Raw genomic sequence first — 22,401 nt, forward strand, 5'->3', positions numbered from 1 at the left:
TAAATAAATGCAGTGTTTAAACTTGTAAGAGTACTGGAAAATGTTCAACTTAAGGGAGCCAAGGGTTGGATGACGGAAGGGAGTACAAGGGGAAGAAGGAAGCAATTATATTCAATAGTCCATAATTAAAAGGAGAAATCACAGTGCAAATCAGCTCTAAAGAAATACATTTATTTAAAACTTACATCAAGACGATTAGTAGCTCTAACAGAACAAGGGAGCTTTAGGAACATAAAACAAGCTATTTTACAAGGTAATGTCTCAGACTGTCCTAAATTCTACCTCTCTGACTTAAATTAAAGGGAGACAGTCAAGATTATACTTGCGGTAAGATAGGGGCTCGATACTGCTAGCCCAGAAAACTCACTGTATCAACTTGAACTAAGTATTTATTTTACATATAACTCAATGAGCCCCCGCACATAGACCATAAGATCTTCAACCACATAGCAAGCACTACTCTTCAATGAGTGCAAGTGCATTAGGCTGAGGATTAAGTTAACAAGTGCTCTATTGTATGTGCTTCACAGTCAGACATTCGCAGTAATGGCCATATACAGTAAGACAAAAGCCCAACAAAGGTAATCAACAAAGAGCAGTTATTTGGCTATCTAATTAAATTCCTTGAAGCAAAATGACTACTATATTGTGTTACTGTTACTGTATTACATCACTGGGCTATAAGCTGTTTTGTCTCCAATGACCAAAACATGTTATAATGTAAGCATTATAACAAAAACAAAAATGGACTATTCTCAAGAAAGTAACAAGCTGGAGTGATAAACTGTGCCAAAATGTTTAATAATTTGAAAAAGGAGAGACTGAATTGTTTCTCCAAATGGTCTAAGGTTAAATGAGAACCTATAAACACCCTATTTTTCTAGTGTAGGCAGAGGACTGGCTTCACAATTCTACGTATTTGGAAAAGACATGAAATGTGGCTGATACACCCTTTTTAAGCTTAGTTTGAAGCAAGTACAAAAACCATCCCTTTGGTTATGCTTGATTAGGCCAAGTAACTAAAATGTACAATTTAGCTTACCTGTCTACCTATGTATAGTGTTCATATTAGAATTATGAAACAGAGAATGAAGTATTTAAACATACCACATGCTACACTAGTCAGAAACATAAAAGAGGAAAAAAAGTGTGCTCTAGAAACTGCCTTACTGGCAGCCTGAGGAGTTTTATATATAAAAGCACACAAATCTGCCATAAACATTATCTTTCCAGCTTCAAACCTCTGTTTTACATAAAAAAAGATTTCAATTTATTTTTTGGTCCCAGAAATACTATACAAAACCCAGTAATCAAGACAAAACTGATGTCCATACATTTTTAGGTTTTCTTTTTTTTTTTTTAAAGCAAAATTGTTTTAAATTGGCACAGCAAAAGCAAAGTTGTATATCAAGCTACACAAGACTAATCATGCAAACAACTGCAAGTGAGAGGCATTACTTAAACACTAAGCTCATGACTGACATTCTCAATATGTACACCGCTTTTTTTTTTTTTTAAACTGTGGTGGGGTAGATATACTCAAAGGATATCCATTCCAAGATCTAAGCAGCCTCACTTTAAGTTATATACAGTTCTTTTTGATATAATCAATTCCCCTCTTTTCCCTCTATAAAACAAAAGCAACAACAACAAAAAAGGTTTGCTTAAACACATGTTAAGCTGCCTTTTTAAAGCTGTATTTTTAACTTCTTAAATTGTCAAATGCAATCTTTAGTTTTCATTAAAAAGGAAATTTCTTTCCCAAAGAGCCATTTCAGGCTGGTCATCATAATCAGAACCTTTCCAAATGCTGAGGGATGTTATTTCTAGTTTAAAATGTCAGAATGTCAGCCTTGAACAGATTTAAGCAAATCTGGTTTCTTTCCTTATTAACAAGTTAGTTAGGATATTTTAGAAACACAAGTTATCGATGTGAAATCACACGTGAATTCAAATATGAAAATTAGGAATTCAGTGGTCAGGAACCCTGCACACATGATCATGCAAGGAAGGACTTACCCTCTCTTTCCAGCCATGGCCTAGGCTGCCTGCCGAGTTAAAAAACAATAGTTTCAATCACGTTTTCAAAACCAGATTATACCTAAATCTTATGAGTTGTGGCTTCTGCTACATCATGTGAAAAAAAGACAATCCTACAAGTAACTTGGTAAAGACTATCTCAGAAGGCATCTCTGAGACCAAAAAAAAAAAGCAATTAAAAAACCTGACATCACACCCTCCTGGAAAGAAACTGGTACCTTAGTGAGCTACTAAATTATTTCAACACCATCACTCAGAAAAGGAAGTTTGCTAGTATATCAGAGAGAAATGAGAACGCCATTCAATGAGCTTTTCTGTCTTGCACAGACCTCTCACAACTAATCAGCAATTCTCAGAATCTAATAACTTTTATTGAAATAGCTACAAATAAGCGGAAATTAAGGAAATGGTAGAGATGGGGTAGGATAATATATTCTCATATAGAAATAGACTTGCAGTTTCCCATCCCTACCCTGGGCTAAATTAAATGCATTTAAAGTAGATTTCCAACACATTTTTCAAAAATGTTCTTAGGCAAGGATACCAATTTAGAAATTTCAGGTAATTTCTTAGTATAGAGTCCAAGGGCTAAGCATTAATAGTCCTGCAGCACACTGAGAGCCAAAATTCCTGGTTGTGCTGCTTCTTTTGATGTTTGATCCAACTGGTAAGAACTATAATGAACTAACTGGGGGGAGGGGGGGAGAAATCACTGCACTTGGAATTTATCTTCTAGAATAGTATTCCACAATGTCTAAGAAGGTAGAAACATTCTGAAAAAAACAAGAAAAGTATACTGGACCCCACACTTCAAACCACTAGAGCAGGAGTTTCTTACGTTAACTGAGTGCTAAAGGTCAACCTATGTGATAATCTGCATACTGCCTGGGCACAGGTAAGAAGATCAGAAGAATGCATTAGAATAAAATAAAAGATAACCACAGTGATCAATTTTTAAGAGCCAAATGTTGTAGTCTAGGCTCCGGCAAAGTTCCAATGAAGGTCTAGTGCAAATGGATAAAACGTTGTAATAATCCAGGTTGAGAAATAATAAGGCTTCTCTTTAGCAACATTTCCCTAAACTGTTACTTCTTTCCTTCCTATTTTGAAAAAAGTTTCTTTTAGAAAGGAATGATGAGGATTCCATATAATATGCATTAGAGCAAAATTTAAAACTAAAGGCATTGAGTGTCGATTGTCATAGGCATTATTTACACTCAGTAACTTATCTTCAAATAACTCCTGAAAAAAGTGTTTTAAAATTTTTCAATGCCTTTGATTTCTTAATCTAGACTAGTAATATTTTTCTGCTTAGAGAAACAAATTTCAAAGATATAACTTCCTCTGTAATCAATTCATCAGCTAAAGATCAGTACTCTTGCTAACCACCATTATCTCAGAGTGATGGCCTGACGTTTACAACAGAGATGCTAAAGAAATGAAGAATACTCCATAAATGCCAATCACAAATTTCTCATCAGTCATGTCTTCTAGAAATAAACAAGATAGTATTTCAAAATAAACAAAGACAACAAAATAGCAATGCAAACATTGTGAAATTATCTTGCTGAAACATTGTGCTTTTTCCTTCAGACTTCAACCTCACTATTGCACATTCCTCCTATAGATGAGGGCTCAATGCATGTATTCTGATCTTGTCAAAACCAACCATTCAGGAAAAAAAATGAAAAAGATTATCAAAATAAATGTGCAAATAAAATCGGTGCTTAAAGCATGTTCAAAACATAAGTCCCTAAGACAAAGAAGTTATAAACTGTTGGCAGAAAAACAACCAAGTAACTACACCTGGTTTTTCCATTTATCTTTAATAAGATCTTATTTTGCCAACATACACACAAACCAACGACAGATAAAGACTGCAAACTAACAAAAATTACCACGTACTGAACTGATTTTCCCATTCTTCAGTTTTTAACTGTATTTCCTTTATATGAGGTGATAATCCATTCATGTAGAAAATAAGTTATTGACCTACTTTTTCAAGTAACAGTCTGGGTATCTTCAGTCTTATGAAAAGGTCTGTTTTAAGCTGCACACATCAAAGAACCTAGCATTCTATCTGAGAGCTTGGCACTCGCCGCATGTTTAGGGCATGTCGATGTATTTCTTGCATCTGTCTGATCCGGTCCTTCTGCCACATTAAGTTTTGAGGCATAGGATATCTCTGAGTGCCATGCAAGTACCGGTATGGAATTCTCACGTGGCAAGCAGTGGCTCGACAACGGGGTTGTGGCATGGGAGGAAGAAGCATCCACCGCTTTCTCTCAGCACAGTATCGGTAGGCTTCTTTCCGATACTGTTTGTCAATATCATCACTGTTTTTCCAGCCTCCAATAATGAAAACGTCATCTTTGTAGTAGCAAATGGCCGCTCCTTCAATGCTTAGGACTTCCGGGGGTAAACTTTCAAGGATCTCATCAGAAACCTGGCTGGCAATTTTTCGTATCGCCTCTTCATTTTCTAAAGAATAACTCTTGGGGCAGCATGAGGCTGTCTGATAAAAGTTTGAGTTGACCACAGACATTTGGAAAAAGCAGTAATTGTCAATAAGCGGCAAAGATTCCACATCTTGCCACTGTCGAGTCTCTGTGTCATAGCAAGTAATGACAGCCTTTAATCCATCTTCAGTGTCCCGGTCCACAGGAGTGCGGGCAGCAATGTACACAAACCGGTCTTCAATAGCGAGCGCTTTCACATCCCGAAGAATCTTTGGCGCTGATTCCAAGTTGTGCCATTTATCTAGCTCGGGATTATAAACAGTCACATCTTTAAAACCGGGACTGAAGTTGCCATGTCCTCCAATGCTGTAGAGCTTCCCCTTGACTTCTGTTAGCCCAAAAGAATGCTTCCTTGTCATCAGACTACAAACGTGTTCCCAGGTATTCAAATTTGGATTATACCTTTCCACAGTTTTAGCGAACCCTGGTTCCATTGACCCAGCAACATACACGTAGGATTCTGTTACTGCAACAGCATGTCCATCAAGGTGATTATGGATATGGGGTAGGTTTACCCATCTGTCCTCATCGACAAAATATCCCACACATTCACTTAAATAGTCCCCTCCTTCTGACACACCTCCAATAACCATGATCACGTCCATATTTTGCCCAAAGCGAGGTAATAATGAGACATGAGAAGCAGCATGCTGGAATGTGCCAGACTGCATGTTCTCAGCTCTCAGAGCATGCCTCTCCACTGCATCGGCCACCAACTTGACACAAACTTCATTATTGGCCACCAGCCTCTCTGGTTTGACATGACGAGTAAGGTAAGTAGGTTTCATCTGGGACAATCTGAGCAATTTAAAAAGTTCTTCAAAGTATCGCTCTCTCTCTTCAGCATTTCTCTGAACCCACTTCAAAACTGTTTCGAATAGAACCTCTTCGGAATCAACTGTGATCTCCAAGTCTGACAGCCAGTCTCGGATGAGGTGGAAAGGTAAAGTATAAAATTCCTCATCCTGAATTACTTTGTGGAAGTTTCTCCGTATCATATCCGCTGCTTTCAGAGCAAGCTGGCTTAGGGTATACATGTGAGCTAAGCTATGGATGGCCACACAATTAGAGAGATGAAGTTTTTTCTTGAGAAATTCTCCACAAAACTCTTTTAAACGAATTAATAGGAACCTAAAACCAAGAAAAAGAGGGAGGATTAATTTTCAAATGTGCATATTTTGAAAATGCTCTTTGAGAACATCTAAATTATACAAACTGAAATGTAACTTTCATCTCACTTCATTCACGACACTTGAGGGAAAAAAAGCAAATCCTCCCAAATTAAACAGGATTGTGTGGGAAAGTATGTTTAAAAGCATATGTAAAAATCATCTTTATATATTTTATTTACATTAGGTAGTTTATATGTAATTATATATTATACAAAATTTTGTGATACCCACAAAAAAATGAAGTTTTTGATTACGTAAGGTATTTCAGAACATATCCTTTAATAAAGAACAACAGTCCTACACTCTGTTTCCACTGTAATTTACCCTTGGCAAAGGCAAACCTCAATCCAAACTTGTCTGTGCCATCCTGCCCAAGTCCCTGGCCAGCCAACCAGTCCCTTCTTAGATGAGGCTGGGTCTCAATGAAGAGACTTCCCTAAGCATCAACTACATGGTATAAAAACTGTGACTCCTGGGAGGCTGTCTGGTCAGATTTCAGAGGGAATGGCAGTGCAGGCTTTGTGTCAGAGGTTTTAATCTTCTCTTCACCAGAGTTTTCTCCCTGAGTAACCTGGGGGAGGAGAGGGGGCAGGGGTGGTGTTCAGGGGCTTTGTCCTGAGCTGGGTTCTCATTAAAGCAGGAGTGGCAAGGCAAACTCGAAGATCTGAAGAAGCCAAGAAATAAACCAACAGAAAATGTGTAGGCCCGTCCATATTAAAAAGAAAAGCTGTTTGGCATGTAGCTGACTAGATGTTGTTGGCTCACATAAATTAATCTGGCAGAATTAAGCCCTAAGGGTGGCCAATTTGAGACCACTGCTAAGGAGTAAGGGCATGGCAACCCACTCCAGTATACTTGCCTGGAGAATCCCATGGATGGAGGAGCCTAGAGGGCTAAGAGTCCATAGGGTCACAGAGTTGGACACAACTGCAGCAATTTAGCACACACACTGCAGCGATTTAGCACACACACTAAGGATTAAATCTCCAGAATGGAGAACATAAACAATTTAAGAATGACTTCACCAGTCAGTCCAGGCCTCTCTCACTTCAGTAACCACTTGCTACTATGATTATTGTGCTTAATAACTAACTGACTAGTGATATGAAGATGAATTTCAAGACAGGCTCCCTTTACCCTCTTCAGGGAGCATACCATCTCAGACATAAGACAAAGACAAGGCAGAGTGGTAAGAGCTCTAGTGGCTCTCAAATATGCCTGGGTGCCAGGGTCACTCTTTCTTGGGTTTCCCCACCTTCTACTTGTGATTTTTGGCAGGTGTTCCAAGTAAGCCAACACATATTTCCTTGGACAGGTGTTTGGAAACACTGCTCTATGAAAACAATAGCTGCCTGTGGTATACTAGCCATGTGTCACGTGACAGGGATCATGCTGGGCACTTCCTATTATTGCTTTACAGTATAAGTGCCCTGTAAGGAAGGTATGATCAACAGACAGACTATATGGGGGAGAAGGGGTTGTAAAGGAATAATCCTGCCTCAAAGCTGATGGGTAAGACTGGCTGTGATGGTTGCAGGGCATAGTGTCAAACACAAAGTGGCTACTCAGCAACTGACATATGGAGAGAAGTTAAAGTTTTAAGTGAATTGTCTAGGGGTGTTCTCTCCTCTCCTCACCCAAGTCTCCAGTAAAGGAGGGGTAAATCTGAAAGAACACAAGCTCACATGACAGAAGAAAACAAAGCTGGAGTGAATGCAATGACCCTTCTCTATCCATCTGCATTCAAAAAACCACCCCTTTCAGACATCCACCTGCCACATTCCACCCCACCCTCAAATAGATGACCCAGTATCATGCTTTGAGAAAACAGAAGCAATCAGGCAAAAACTTTTTCCCCATTATCCAATCCTTTTTTTTTTTTCCCCAGCCACATCGAGAGGTTTGGAGAATCTTAGTTCTTCAACTAGGGCTTCAACCTGGGTCCCAGCAGTGAAAGCAAAGAGTCCTAATCCCTGGACCACCAGAGAATTCCCTCCCACTATTCAATCTGTCTGCCTACAGCTGTAACCTATACTCTGCCTTCCCAGTCCAACTTCTCCACTTTTAATATGGATTCTATCCCCTTGGATTCAAAGACTCTGGTCCTTATAACATCAATTTCTCCTCTTCCACAGATTCATTTTCATCAGCACACAAACATGCTCCAGGATTTCTCAGGGTGTGTGCATGTGTGCTTAGTCACTCAGTCGAGTCCAACTGTTTTGTGACCCCATGGACTGTAGCCTGCCAGGCTGCCCCGTCCATGGCACTTTCCAGACAAGAATACTGGAGTGGGTTGCCATTTCCTCCTCCAGAGATCTTCCCGACCCAGGGATCAAACCCAAGTCCCCTGCACCTCTTGCACCGGCAGGCGGATTCTTTACCACTGAGCCGCCTGGGAAGCCCATCTCCTAGCTTACAGAGGGAAAAAGACCTCCCTGGATGACTCCTCACACAGGTCCATGAGTATCATTTCTCTGATCCTCTTGACAGACTATTTCTTAAATACTATTTTTTAAAGATACTGTATTATTTGGCTGCTTGAGGTATCTTTTAGTTGTTGCATGTGGTACCTAGGGTCCCAGACCAGGGATAGAACCTGGGCCCCCTGCATTGGAAGTGCAGCATTTTAGCCACTGGACCACCAGGGAAGTCCCAATGGTCAGACTTAAATGACTCTTGTCAGTGCCATCAATGACCTTTATTATCACCAAATCCAATGATCACTTACAAGTGACAGAGTTGACATGATTGGACACTCCCTCCTTGATACACTCTAGCCTTCCATGGGAACAGGTGCTCTGCTGGAATCTCTTTAACATTCTGGAGAACCCCAGAGCTAAGTCCTTTGGTTTCTCTTTTCTACCTACACTCTCTTCCTATGTAATTTTAACCAGTCCCAAAGCTTTAATTACCATCTATATGCTAATTTCCTCCCAATCTCTAGTTCCCAATGCTCTTCCATCCAATGTCTTATTAGACATCTAGTAGAAGACATTTCCTGGATCAAAATCCAAACTTCTGATCTTCCTCCCAAACACCTTCCTGCAGTTTTCCACATCTTAATCAATAATAACTCCATCTTTCCAATGGGTCAAAAAACCAGCAGTCTTTTCCCTCATCCCTCACATCAAATCCAAAGGCAAATTTCTCTCCTCTGCCTTCAAATACATCTAGAATCAAAGCATTTCTCATCACGTTTACTTCTCCCTCCTCAGTCCAAGCCTCTACCACCTCTGTAACAACCTCCTAGTCTCTCTGCTTCTGCCCTTGCAGCCCCTTCCCGACCACCTCATACTTTTTCTCAACACAGCAGAATTCTCCAAATCAGACTGCACCATTACTCTACCCTAAACCTTCCCATGTTACTCAGAGTAGGAGCCCAAGTCCTTCCACAGGCTGACACAGCCCTGTGGGATCTGGATCCATCCCCATTACCACCCTCAGGCCTCTCCTACTTCTCTTGCCCTGCATCCCTCTGATCCAGCCACACTGGCCTTTTGCTATTCTCTAGCCTCCAGAGAAGTTCCATCTCAGGGTCTTTGCACCAGAGATGTCCCCTACCAGAAACACTCTTAACCACAACTCTTTCGATTCTTTGCAAATGTCTTTTTCTTCAGGAGGATTTCTCTATCCATTCAATTTTAAAAAAACAGCTTCTTTACATCAACATTTTCTGTATGACTTGCTATCCTTATATTTCAAAATAGCTACAGCAATCATCCAACATGCTGTTTTATTTGCCGTCCGTCTACTTATGTAAGTGCAATGCGGAAAGGGACTTTTGTCTATTTTGTTCACTGCTGAATCCCCAGATGCTCAGAACCCAGTGTCTGACTCAGGAGGTAGTTGTTGAAATAACAAATATGCACATAGAATACTGCCCCAAAAGGCTCCTCCCCATCTCCAAACTGCATTCACCTGCTTCCTAAATAGTTTCTGGAATATCCATCTGGGCCCTCTAAAACCCATTTTCCACAGTAGCAAAATCATCTTAAAAATATTTCAGTCAAATCATTTATTTAGCCAGTTTCACATCACCTTGTAAAATCCAAACTCCTTTTTCCAACTCATCTCACACACCCTTCTCCCCTTCACCCCCTAGATCACGCAATTTTCCTTTTTTTACTTCTCTAAGCCAAACGAGATGCGGGGCCTTTGCGCTATCTGCCAAGAATGGTCATTCCCCATCTTTGCATGGCCAGGATTCCCTTGCCATTTAAAGGTCGGTTTAAATGTCACCTCCTGAGAAAGGTCTTCACGCAATTACTATCCTTTTAAAATGTCAACACTGTACTCATTAAAAGCGGACTTTTTCATTGCCTTTGTCTCTTCACCTGGAGACACGACCCCTCGCCTGAATGGCCGGCTGCACCCTCTGTGCCCAGCGCAGTGGCGGCCCCACAACACAAGGCAGGCGCTCAATAAGTATCAAACGAATGCACTTCGTTAGGGCTCACTCGAGCCTACCCAGGGCACTGCCCTCCCCGCCTTTTCCCGCGCCCTCCCTGGATGCGGCCCGCGGTCGGCGAGCATCTCCACCCCCGCCCTCCGCATTCCGCCTCCGTGCCCCTACCTGTCGGCCAACTCCAGCACCTCGTGCACACTGCCCGTGCTGACGCGGATGCGCCCGGTGTACATGTATTCGATAACGGCTTCCACCGTGTCGGGTTCGGGCCCGGGCTCGGAGCTCCACTTGCGCATCTCCACCCGGCCCGAGCGGGACTCGGAGAACTGACCCGAGAGCAGGGGCGTGAAGTACTCGGTGGCGGCGGCCAGCACCGAGCGGTGGGCCCGGAACTCTCGGCCTCCCGCACCGCCGAAACACAAGGTGATGTCGCAGAAGAGGCCCTGGCGCCGCTGTTCGTTCTGCCTCCACGACAGCTCCGAGCAGTGAGAGCTGCACTCGAAATCCTCGGCCTCCGGGCCCGGGTCGCCCCCGCTCGCCTCCATTGCAGACAAACCAGGCCCAGGCCCGAAGTCCACCGTGCCGCTACCTCTGACTTCGGCGGCCAGCCCCGCGGAGCCGGCGGCGGCTGTCTCCATGCTCTCCATCTCCAGCACCTGCAGAGATGCCGCCGCGGCCGCCGCTGCCGCCGCCGCCACCGCCGCAGCCGCCATCTTGACGCCGCCGCGCCCGACTCCTCAGTCCCCGAACGATTCTGCCGTTCTGGTGCGACACAGAGGGATTCTGGGAATAAATAGTGGGCGCGGGGCGGAGCCGGCCGCCGCTGGGTCTGCGCACGCGCCGCCGCGCCTGTCCTACGGCGTCCCTCTCCAGTAAGGGGCAACTGTTGTGCTCCTGTTGTGACTGTCTTCCCCGGAGGCCGCCCATCCCCATGCCCATGGGGACGATGGCTCTTTCCTCCTCCTAGAGAGCAGCGTGTTCTTCGTGGTCGTTTTGTGAGACAAAAGCCACCTTAGACCCTCACCCATTAGTGTCTTGAGTGGCACCGTTGGATTTCTATTTAAAGGTTTAGATTGGCCTTGGAGTAAAAATGGAAAAAGAAAAAAGATTTGAGACTGAGGCCCAGTTAAGTGGATGAGGGTGAGCAAGTAACTTAGTCTTTGAACTAATTTTTCTTTAAAAAACGGGATACTGTCTAACTTGGCAGATAGCTGTGAGGGTTAAATGAGGTGTTTAACCTTCGGCTGTTTTTACATAGTGCTTGGTGACAAGTACTGTTCCATACATACTAGTTTAAAAGATGAATAAAAGCCACTTTGAGGCTTCAGGCAAGGGAGTGGCTTAATCAGATGCACCTTTAAAAATCTCTGGTGGGCTGCTTGGATAGTGGGCTGTAAGGAGACAAAAGTAGAACTAGGGGCACTAAGTTAGCAGACCCGATATGGACAGATCAGAGAGTTATTTAAAGGATAAATCTACAAGACTTGGCATTATCTGTCTGCACCTGGTGGCATGCTGGATCTTAGTTCCCCGACCAGGGATGGAACCCAGGGCTGCTGGGAGTGAGACTGGGCTGTCCCAAACACCCGACTGCCAGGGGAAATCCCTTGATTCTTTTTTAAGAGATGTACTTTTTTTTTTTTTTTAAGATCTTATTTGATTGTGAGCTATCTTTGTTGCTGCACTTGGGACTTCCCTAGTTGCAGCAGGGCTACTCTCCCTTCCATGCCATGGGCTTCTCATTGTAGTGGCTTCTCTTGTTGTGGAACACAGGCTCCAGGCACTCAGGCTCAGAAGTTGTGGCTCATAGGCTCTAGAGCGTGGGTTCAGTAGTTGTAGCATATGGGCTTTAGTTGCTCCTCACCATGTGGAATCTTCCCAGACCAGGGATTGAACCTGTGTCTCCTGCACTAGCAGGCAGATACCCATCTACTGTACCATCAGCGAAGTCCATGGATGAACATTTTAAAACTGCATGTAGTAAAACTTAGTAAGTACATTTAAAAGGAATGCAGATGAAAATATATGGATGACATGAGATGGTAGTCATTGTTACTATATAGTTTATTTAAACCAAACTATGATAATACAGAGGAAAGACTGAGGTGGCAGCTGCCTGGAATCTTTGTGGATTACAGATGCAAACTGGCTGGAGAAGAGTCAATAACAGACAAAAGTCAGTTGCATAAATACAGAGAACATAAGACACAAGACATTTCACAGCTTTTTGCTTTGCACTTCCATTTTAAACATATGTATGTTACAAGTTTACATTTTAAATTACCACTCCCCATACTCTGTAACAATGGCTAAGGATGCAGTGGGTCCCATTCCCCCTGACACAAGCAGACACTGGTCTGCAACAGGGAACATTCCGGGGGGGATACCAAACAAACTCCTAACACACAACATACAAAAAAGATTCTAAAAAAAAAAAAATCAGATTAATACAATGCTCTTTAGGTTATATGAGGAAGAAAAGGGAAAAAATAAGGTATTAGGGGTAGGGGTCCTTTAAATGGAAAGTATCTTGAGGTCTTAAAAGTGTCATTCCCTTCCTTCAAGGGAAAAACAATTTTTTTTTTAAGCTAATGGAAAAAATAAAGAAAGCAACATTGTAACACCCTCCAATGAGGAAGCACACTATCCTGACAGTGCTTAGATGCTTCCATATAATAAATATAGCAGGTAGCAGAGCAAATGTCACAAGTATTGGCTGGGTTCTTATTTCTATGCTTATAAAAAAAAATATTAAGCTTCTTTGTGTAGACTGAATAGTGTTAGCCTGTGGGTGTTGGTCTTCAATGTCTGTACACTGGGGGCTGTTTATACTCCAGGCCCATCCTTTAAGCAAGCTCCAGTGCCAGATGTCTGTGGCTATTTCTCAGGGGAAGAGTTCCCATCATCACTTTATTGTAATAGGGTTCCCGGCTCTGTTACATGCTCATGTGTTCCGGAAGAACATATGAAATATCATCCCATGGGTGACGGTAGAGCCCCTGCTTCAGCCTCTTCTGATCAAGATAGTGTCCTAAAATAGAGCAAATGCATCTTTTTGTTAAGAGCTGGTGAGTGTTCAATTTTGGTGAGGGAGAGAATATAAGGAAGGGAAATCTTACTAATACACACAAAAAATGGGGAAGTGCATCTAGAGCCATCCCACAGGTAGATGTTTGCATTGGTAAAAGGAACTGTTGGATTTCATTCTGTTTTCCTAGGCTAGCAATCAAACTCATTTCCAAGAAAAAAGGAACAAATATAAAGCGGAAGTTAAAAAAAGGAAGAATTAGCATCAGTGATCTTGTCAGTGATCAAGACAATGTGACATCTCTCTGATAGAAACTGGCCTGGGGAATTCCCTGGTGGTCCAGTGGTTAGGACCCAGATTTGCCCCAGCTTGAGGAACTAAGATCTTGCAAGCTGTGCAGGACAGCCAAAAAAAGAAAAAGAAAGAAACTGGCCACATAGGTAAGTGGTATACCTGAACCATGGGGTAAAACAAACAAACAAAAAACCGAAACCAAACAGAACTCTTACTACCAACTTACCAATGAAGCCCATACTCCTTCCCAGCACAAAGATGCCATTGAGGGCTCCAATGTCAATATATTCATCAGCTTCCTCCCTGTAACAGGCAAGTCACTTGTAGTTTTCAAATGGCTCACATGACTGCCCTCCTCCCCACAGACACTATAATTTCTGCCCAGGAATGAGAAGCTAGCTCTCTTTGGACTCTAATTAGTAAAGGGAGGGTATTCTGGGTGGTAGGCGTAGAGACAATTCTTAATGCTCTCTAATGAACGTGCACTGCTCTTGGAGTTGGGCGGAATCACCGAGAAAAATCAATAAACGTTAGGAGGAAGAAAATAGCTGCAAGCTCACCGAGTGAAGGACCCGCAGTGTCTAAGCATGTCTACAAATGCAACTCCAATTAAACCGTCTACATTCAGGATAAGGTTTGGTTTCTGGGAAGGCAAAAAAAAAAAAAATTCAATGCATTTTTCATTACTACTCATTTTTGTTCCGCATGATGTTCCACTATGACTACTAAAACTACTACTATGAATTCCTGACCGCTATTTAAAAACCTCCCACCAACACATCCCAGTTAACAGGAGAGACTGTCTTTCATTTCTAAGGTCTAGCAGAGGACTCTCGTTGACACTGAGTACGTGTCAACTTAGTTAAGCAACAGAAACAAAAATCTTTCAGAAAACCAGGTTCGATTTTAGCTGCACAATCAAACTGTGACTTGGCAGTCATTTTCTCCAGGAAATTCACCCAAAATCCTGATTTGGGAATTAGGAACATTTTTTTTTTTACCTTGGAGGTGGTAATCTTCTCTACTTCCAGCGCGTAGTCGAGCAGCGGGGTGGCAGGGAAGTGCTGTCTGACATAATCTTTGAGGATCTGCACGCGCATATCTGGGTTGTTGATCTAGGAAGTGATCCAAAGTTAGAGGAACAACTCTGATATGGCTGTTAAAAGACATGTTCCTGGGACTTCCCTGGTTGTCCAGCGGTTAAGACACCACACTTCCACTGCAAGGGGCATGGGTTTGATCCCTGGCGGAGGAACTAAGATCTCACAAGACACAGGACCAAAAAAAAAAAAAAAAAAGTTCTTGCTTGTGTCACAGGTAGACACAGCTGTACGTGTCATTTCCACTGCTGAGAGTTTTAAGGTTTCTGATGTCCTCTCATATTTGAGCCTCAAAACCACCTGAGACGTGGAGATGTTGGATAAATTAGCCATGGCTCCTACAGGGTCAAGCAGCAGGGCGCAGGACTTCCCTGGTGGTCCAGTGGTTAGAACTCTGCGCTTTCACTGCCGGGGGCCCAGGTTCAATCCCCCATTGGGGAACGAAAATCTCAGGCCGAGCAGCACAGCCAAAAACCAAACAACAAACCAAAAAAACCCCCCAAAAGCAGCACACACCTTCCAACGGGAAGTCTGAGGTTCTAGCCACTAGCCACACTGCACATCAGCAATCTAGTCAAGATATGACCAAGTTCTACAAAGTTCTTAGTATTTAACACAGGTTGGCAGTGGGACAGCAAAGTACCCCTGAAATTCCAAGAAACCCTCTGGACCTGCAATGAGTGTAGATGAACTCTCCGTTCAGAGACCCACGCCAGGCGGTCCCATCAGCAGGCGAGTGAGAAGGACTGGGTGCCAAGTCCCAATACCACAGTGACCTCTTCCCTTGGCCAAGACACCCAAGGCCAGGATGGACTCCAGGAAGGAAGGCACCCAAAGGCTGGGCATGGCCGCGCAGGCGTGACGCGAGCCAGGCAAGGTGCCCTGTGCTGTGTGTGCACCGTCTGCACAGGAGCTGGGGGTGGCTGGCACAGACGGAATGTCCCTCAGCAGAAACCACTGTCTCCGGTTCCGTCTCTGCCATCCAGCCACTTCTGGACTTACCCTGCACTGGCCCAGCATGGGGATGCCGGGATGAACGCAGGATCCTCTTGTATTAATCCGAGTCATACACCCCACTTAGGCCAGCAGAGTGACTAACTCCCTGAGGTTTCTGGAGCGGTGGAGCCACGGACCCTGAACTGTCCCTGTGGGGCTCCAAGCAGCTGCCACATCTTCTCTTGTTCCCTTTGATTTCTAAACATGACTCGGCCCCAGGAGCCACTGAGATTTTTGGAGTTGTTACCCCAGTCCGCAGCATTATCTAGTGACCGAAATGTCCCCTTAACCCTGACCTTAGTCCTTTCTCCTCTAAGAGTCACCTGGGAAGCTAAAGTTACCAAGGTCCCAGTTCATCACATTTTCACACCACAACTGAACATGACAGCAGCTGTTCATGGGCAATCTGATTTATAATGGGAAAGAGAGTTGCTCAGTGTTGGCATCTGTCAGCAAAGCTATGCCTGCTGGGAGCCGAGAGCCCGCCTGTGCCCCACACCCTGTTGACCCAGTGCCTGAAGAAGCACAACTCACCGACTTCACTCGGTGACCAATGCCCATGATAAGCTTTCCTTCCTTCTTCATCTTGTTCACAAACTCCATGGGGATGATGCCGCTGTCAAAGGCCTTGCTGAACATCTTGGCTGCTGCATCCAGGGCACCCCCAAACCGGTCGCCCTGTGGGAGGAGCCAGCCCATGTCACCCCAAGCTGTCAGTCTCCTTCGGCTTCTCGGGCTGATCCAGGGTTCCTCTCAAGGGCCCCCGGCACGGGGTCTCACACTCCACGGCTCCCTCTAGGACTGCAATGCAGCCAAGTGGCATGATGCCAAAGGTGGGTGTCCCCGCTGTTCACCTCCTAGGATGACAATACTCACGATGGTGAGCAGTCCCGAGGTGAGGCTGGAGACCAGGTCCTTGCCTGCCCGAGCGCAGATGATGGTGTTATGAGCCCCAGAGACGGCAGGCCCGTGATCAGCCGTCACCATCAGGCACATCTCAATGAACTGGCAGGAGTACTTGGGCAACCTGGAGGAGGGCGAGGACAGGGGAGGGGACATGAGAGCTGGAACAAAGGCAAGGGGCTGAACAGGAGAGACACTGACGAGGCCATGGTCCTCCTGTTTCCCATCTCCTTGAACAAGTCACTCAAACTCTAGAAGGGCAACAAGCCCCCAATCCAGGTCTAACACTATCTTACAACTCCAAGGCAGAACTTTTGGATCCCTGAGTGGCTCTGGATGTTGCTGATATCAAATACTGCTTTTAAAATTGAGCTTAGCAAGCAGGGCTTGAAACCTCTTCTTTAGGCAGTTTTTTTCAGCTGAGCTGCTGCAATAGGATGTGACCTGTGTTTGCAGTTACTACTCTCCACGTGCCAGGCACAGAGGAGGTGAGGGCCCTGGTCCCTTTCACAGTGCACAGTGATCAACCTCCCACTGATGATTAAGAACAAAGTCTGGGGAGTTCCTTGGTGGTCCAGTGGTTAGGACTCCACACTTTCACTGCTTGGGCAGGTTCCATCCCAGGTTGGGGAATTAAGATCCCGCAAAGTGTGTAGCACAATAAAAAAACAAAAAGAAAACCAACAAAATAAACAAAATCCCCCCAAAGTCTGGAGCTGTGGGCACACAAGAGCACATACAGTGAGGCCTGTCGAGTGTTACAAGCCTTGAACTTTTCCCAGGAAGAGCTCAAGGCAGGACCCAGACCCATCTCTCGGAGGTGAGAGCAGGACAGACACCAAGATTTCCAGCTGGCTTTCTGCCCAGGACCACTCCAAGGCAGACCTCTGTGACCACGTACTCATCGGCCTCCTTGCCCAGCTGTCAGTCCCATGGGAGAGCTGAGCTTGGGAGTTGCAGAGAAAACCAATTTTTCCCCCCATGTAAGCGAATGAGACACAAATTCAGAGGACACACAAGGTACTTTCTGCCTCATGAGCAACTCCACTGGGCCTTTAAGCCTCTTTAAGCCATTAGATGCATCCAGACATTCTGTGCTAACCCTGACCTTTCTCTCAACAGGTCTACATTCAACTCTGGCCCATTTCTTTAAAAGTTCCCAAGGGAAAGATCCTTGATCCAAGATCCTTGATGAGGTCACTGCTTTCTCCTTCTCTTGGTTCAGGCTGGCCTTTCCATCCCTTGCAGACTTAGGAACAACCTGTATTGCTTTCCTCTGACCTTTCCATTCATCTGTGGCCAGAAAGCTTGGCCCTGGACGTGTTCCCCAAAGTTGCCCACTCCCACTCCCTTGGCAGGGGAGGAAAATGAACACTGAATCACAAGGCCCTACCCTCTTCTGCCCTCCACGCCTCACCTTTTCTGGAACCAGAGGAGGCCGAGGACCCCGCCAATGCCCATCTCCTCCTTGAAGACCTCGGTGATGGGCATGCCTGCGTAGATGAGCTCCTGTCCTCGCTCATCACAGATGCTGGTCATGAACGAGGCAGGTTTGCGGATCAAGCCCAGCTCCTGAGCAGAGATGAGGGCAGAGACAAGCAGGGATGTGGTGATTGGAGATTCTCCCGGAATGTCCCCACTGTCTGTGCCTGGAACCAGTGTCCCAGGTCTTAAATACTGGCAGCCAAGCAACAACTCTCAAAGTCCTCCCGAGAAGGAAATGCAAAGCCCTTTGATTAGATCACTTGGGGCAAGAAAATAGGAGCAATCGCTCCACGGCACCCGCTAAGCCTGGGCTGTTCCTTGTCTTTACTGAATGTTTGTGGACTGAGGCAGGACACTTAGCTGTTGGCATCCAGAGGTTCCTTTTAACCTCACAACAGAGTAACCAGCCCTAGGTCACCTGGCTAAGAAATAGAAGAATGACTCCAAAGGGACAATTTTTAAATACTCAACACACAGCTCCCACTCCCCCAGCAAAGTATAATGAGGCACACGTGTCTGGGGAAGTGGGAGAAGCCCCTCAACACATCCTTTTCCAAGGGGAGGGCACTGAGATCCTGAATCTTCTGTTTTCAGAGCTGGGGCACAAGGTGGGTAGCATCAGCTAACTCTGTCCAAGCCCATTTCTTTAGTTACCCCTTCTGAACTTAAGAAATGCCTTTAATTATATTTTAATTACAGAAGCAACAGGAATACACTGTCCTTTGAAGAAATCTACACTAGAACAGATAAAGTCATGTTGCCTTTGACCTCCACCCCACCCACCCTGGTTTTCTGATTTTGTGTCTGTTAGTTTAGTGAACATTTTTCTGGACCTTTCTTTCTCTGATTTTATTTACACACATAGACACATTGAGAACAGATGTCATTTTGCATTCCTACATTTTTCATACTCATAATAGAAACACTGTTCTACAATGTGCTATTTACTCAATGAATCTGAGCGCTATGCATGTCAGCATATACCTAGATCTAATTTATTCCTTTTAACTGCTGTAGAGTATCCCCTCATGATAATCCCACATGTCGGCCATTCCTCCACCAATGACCATCAGCTCAAAAAATATTCTTGAACATATGTGTATATGCAAGCATTTCCTTCAAGGAGCTTTCCAGACAAGGAATTGCTGAGTCATACGATATGAGCACTGTTACACTGGATTGACATTACCCAAGTGCCTTTCAGAGAGGTTATGCCAACGCTACTCCCACCACCAACGAATCAATGTGCCAGCCTCATCATGTGTGCTAAGTCGCTTTAGTCGTGTTCAACTCTTTGCGACCCTACGGACTGTAGCCTGCCAGGTTCCTCTTTCCATGGGATTCTCCAGGCAAGAACACTGGAGTGGGTTGCGACGCCCTCCTCCAGGGGATCTTCCTGACTCAGGGATTGAACCCACATCGCCTGTGGCTCCTGCATTGCAGGTAGATTCTTTACCACTGAGCCACCGTGGAAGCCCCTCCAGCCTCCTCAAACCCACACAAACAATATATCAGAGAATTTTTTTTTTGGTCTTTGCTGACCTGTAGGAGATAACTGGTATCGCAGTTTCTACTTTGGTTGCTTTTATAAGGAGTGAAGCTGGGCATCTCTTCACGTTGAAAGAACATCTACCCATTGTTCTAATGGGTTATTGGTCTTTTAAAAATGCATTTTTAAGAAATCTTGTAGATAAGAGAATCTGCTCTATATCTATGTCCCTCCCTTAGACAAGTAGCCTGAAATCTCTTAGCAGGTGAAGATGGCTCTAGAGGACATTGTCTGTTCCCAGCCCCCGTTTCCAGGTCAGGCCATACCACTGTGGGAGATACACACTGCCCTTGCCCTCCTAGGCCTTGCATGCTTCTCTGGCTGGTCAGAAGGGGCCACCTCACAAGCTCCAGCACACCTCGGCCACACACACGGGCAGGGACACGCGGGGCACCTACCCGGGCCCAGGAGTAGTCCATGGGAACCGTGGGGGGCGGCACCTCCTGAGCAGGTACAATGACTCCTCTGGCCACGAGATCCTCGTACACGGACCTGGGAAGCAGGGGAAGCGAAGGAGAACAGACATCCACGTGGATCTCATTCTTCTGGGCTCTTCTAGGGCATCTCTCGAATGCTCTTCCCCCTGCCCTGTCAGCAGCTTACCCTTACCAGGTGGATTCCCAAGAACTAAATAAATGAAAACAGGTTCTACCCAAGACCCGCCCCACTGCCTCTGAATGGGACCTTAGAGAAGGCTGAGTATGGAGGCCAAGGAAGGCCAGAGGGGAGGAACGGGAGGAAACAACAACTTATGGAATGGATGAATGTTCCTATGCTTGTCTCTCATTCATGGCCCACCAAGTAGGTAGGCTCAGAAACTGAATGTTTTAACCCCAGTCTGAACAGCCTGTAACTGCTGCTTTTAGAAACAAGTTAGAAAAAAGGAAAGCCAAAAAGGAAAGATTCTGGACCATCTGAAGAGCTGCCTTAGACACTTGAGAGAGACCAGGCATATCGGACACCTGTATTTAGGCAAGGCTGCTGCCCTGGCGAGGGACTGGGAAAGGGGCAGGGAGATGCCACCCTCCCCACGTCCACTTACTGGATGATTTCTCCAAGCTCATCAAAGCTCCGGGGTACAAACACTCCGGCCTCCTTCAAGGCCTGGTTCTTGGCAACTGCAGTTTCGGAAGCCTGGTTGGCACAAGCTCCAGCATGGCCGAACTGGACCTGGAATGCAAAGGAGAACGGCTTTAGCAGGCCAGTCAATCCCCTGAGAGAGAGAAGGCCCCTGAGGATGTTGGCACTGATTACAGGCCAGATCCCACTCAATGCTCTATGTCAGCGGTCCCCAACCTTCCTGGCACCAGGGGCCAGTTTCATGGAAGACAATTTTCTCACAGACTGGGGTGGGGGGGAGGTCGGTGTGATAGTCTCGGGATGATTCAAGCACATTACGTTTACTGTGCATTTTATTTCTATTATTATTACATCAGCTCCACCTCAGCTCATCAGGCATCAGATCCTGGAGGTTGGGGACCCTTGCTCTACGTGAATCACTCAGGGCCCCAGAAGGGTCACTGAATAGGTGCGATGGCTGACTCTCAGGCACAGATGAGAATCTGAGGCACTGAGAAGTTCCAGAGCTTACTCAGGATCACACACCTGAGGCACCGGAGCAAGGATATGAGCCTGGTGCCCAACTCCACAAACCTTCCTCTGGCTTCCCATGGGGGCACTTACTGGGCAGGGATGGAGAGACAGAGAATAGCAGTCAGTCTGGGGCAACTGTGAGAAGTTACAAACTGCCAAGCTTAGCTAAGCGGAGCTCATAGGTGTGATCTGACTGTCCTGCGCATACTTTGTATGAAGTATGTACCCTTGCTAAACAAAACAGAACCCCAGAAAATTTCCTGCAAAAATCCAAATTTCCACTTTTTTAAAAAAAAAGCCACATTTTGCACCATTTGGCCTCTATTCCCACATAGCAACAATCACAGGGAGCTAATCAGCTATTGCCCTCTTCCACCTGAGCATGAACTAAGATTAAACTATAAACCCAATGGAATATGGGGTAGGGGACTGGTTATGGGGAGAGAGAAGGAAGAAAAAATCAATCAGAAGAGCTATGTGGTAACTGTATCTCTGATTAAGCGACAAGGAAAAGAGATTAACTTAATGAAATGTGGTACAAAACTCTTATCAGGGCAGGTGTGATAATATCTTCCCTGTTTAACTAACACTTCATAGGCATGCGCATGCTTAGTCGCTCAGTCGTTGCACTCGGACTCTTGCGACCCCATAGACTGTAGCCTGCCAGGCTCCTCTGTCCATGGGATTCTTCAGGAGAGAATACCGGCATGGGTTGCCATTTCCTTCTCCAGGGGATCATCCCAACCCAGGGATCGAACCCAAGTGTCCTGCATTGCAGTCAGACTCTTTAAACACTGAGCTACAAGGGAAGTCCAAAATAACACTGCATCCAGGCACTTATCTAAAAGCTTTACAAATGTCATTATTCAGTACCTACAACTGTTTCCTCTTAACAAGGAAGAGGAAGCAAAGAGCAAGAGTAACTTGCCAAGGTCACACAGGTGGTATGTGGCAGCATTTAAACCAGACAATGAATGTGGCCTCTCACTGTAGTCCTCACTCTGACATGTAACAAAAGGGGGCTGAAATGGGTTTTAAGTTTTGTTTTTTTATCATTATTTTATTTATTTTTGGCTGTGCTGCATGCATGGCATGTGGGTCTTAGTTCCTTGACCAGGGATCAAACCCACAGCCCCTGCATTGGAAGTGCAAAGTCTTAACCACTGGGATTACCAGGGAAGTCCCAGAGCTGAAGTGTTAAAAAGGTAAACTAGAACCACTCTCTGGTTAGCAAGGCTTGAAAACACATGCTTCAAAGCAAGTTCCCAGGGCCTTCTGAACAGAACTTAATCTGCGTGGGGAGATGGAGTGCGA

At 45.1% G+C, this 22,401-nt stretch overlaps 2 protein-coding genes across 5 annotated transcripts in view; both read right to left on the reverse strand.

Annotated features, from left to right (window-relative positions):
* Positions 1-155: 155 nt before the first annotated feature.
* On the reverse strand, positions 156-10,870 carry KLHL11 (kelch like family member 11). The gene is made up of 2 exons (XM_061144004.1): positions 10,308-10,870; positions 156-5,690 (listed from the first exon to the last, which is right to left on the reverse strand). Exons 1-2 carry the CDS (start codon positions 10,850-10,852, stop codon positions 4,109-4,111), a joined length of 2,127 nt encoding a protein of 708 aa, XP_060999987.1. The 5' UTR covers positions 10,853-10,870; the 3' UTR covers positions 156-4,108.
* A 1,315-nt stretch (positions 10,871-12,185) lies between these two features.
* The window catches only part of ACLY (ATP citrate lyase), a 42,863-nt gene continuing 32,647 nt past the window's right edge, over positions 12,186-22,401 (reverse strand). For all 4 annotated transcript variants that reach the window (XM_061144006.1, XM_061144005.1, XM_061144008.1 and 1 more), the window contains 9 exons: positions 20,537-20,664; positions 19,893-19,986; positions 17,878-18,032; positions 16,434-16,584; positions 16,092-16,235; positions 14,463-14,576; positions 14,022-14,104; positions 13,688-13,764; positions 12,186-13,170 (listed from right to left, as the gene is read on the reverse strand). In XM_061144006.1, the coding sequence (XP_060999989.1) occupies positions 13,076-13,170; positions 13,688-13,764; positions 14,022-14,104; positions 14,463-14,576; positions 16,092-16,235; positions 16,434-16,584; positions 17,878-18,032; positions 19,893-19,986; positions 20,537-20,664 (1,041 nt within the window). In that variant the 3' untranslated portion in view covers positions 12,186-13,075. The remainder of the gene's footprint in view (positions 13,171-13,687; positions 13,765-14,021; positions 14,105-14,462; positions 14,577-16,091; positions 16,236-16,433; positions 16,585-17,877; positions 18,033-19,892; positions 19,987-20,536; positions 20,665-22,401) is intronic.

The sequence above is a fragment of the Dama dama genome, chromosome 5, assembly GCF_033118175.1.
Source record: "Dama dama isolate Ldn47 chromosome 5, ASM3311817v1, whole genome shotgun sequence".
Taxonomy (NCBI): domain Eukaryota; kingdom Metazoa; phylum Chordata; class Mammalia; order Artiodactyla; family Cervidae; genus Dama; species Dama dama.

Excerpts from the sequence above, each read along its gene's own strand:
- KLHL11 (XM_061144004.1), bottom strand. The coding sequence starts at position 10,852 with ATGGCGGCTGCGGCGGTGGCGGCGGCGGCAGCGGCGGCCGCGGCGGCA. Across the intron at positions 5,691-10,307 it reads GTGCTGGAGTTGGCCGACAG|GTTCCTATTAATTCGTTTAA; the intron begins GTAGGGGCACGG and ends TCTTGGTTTTAG.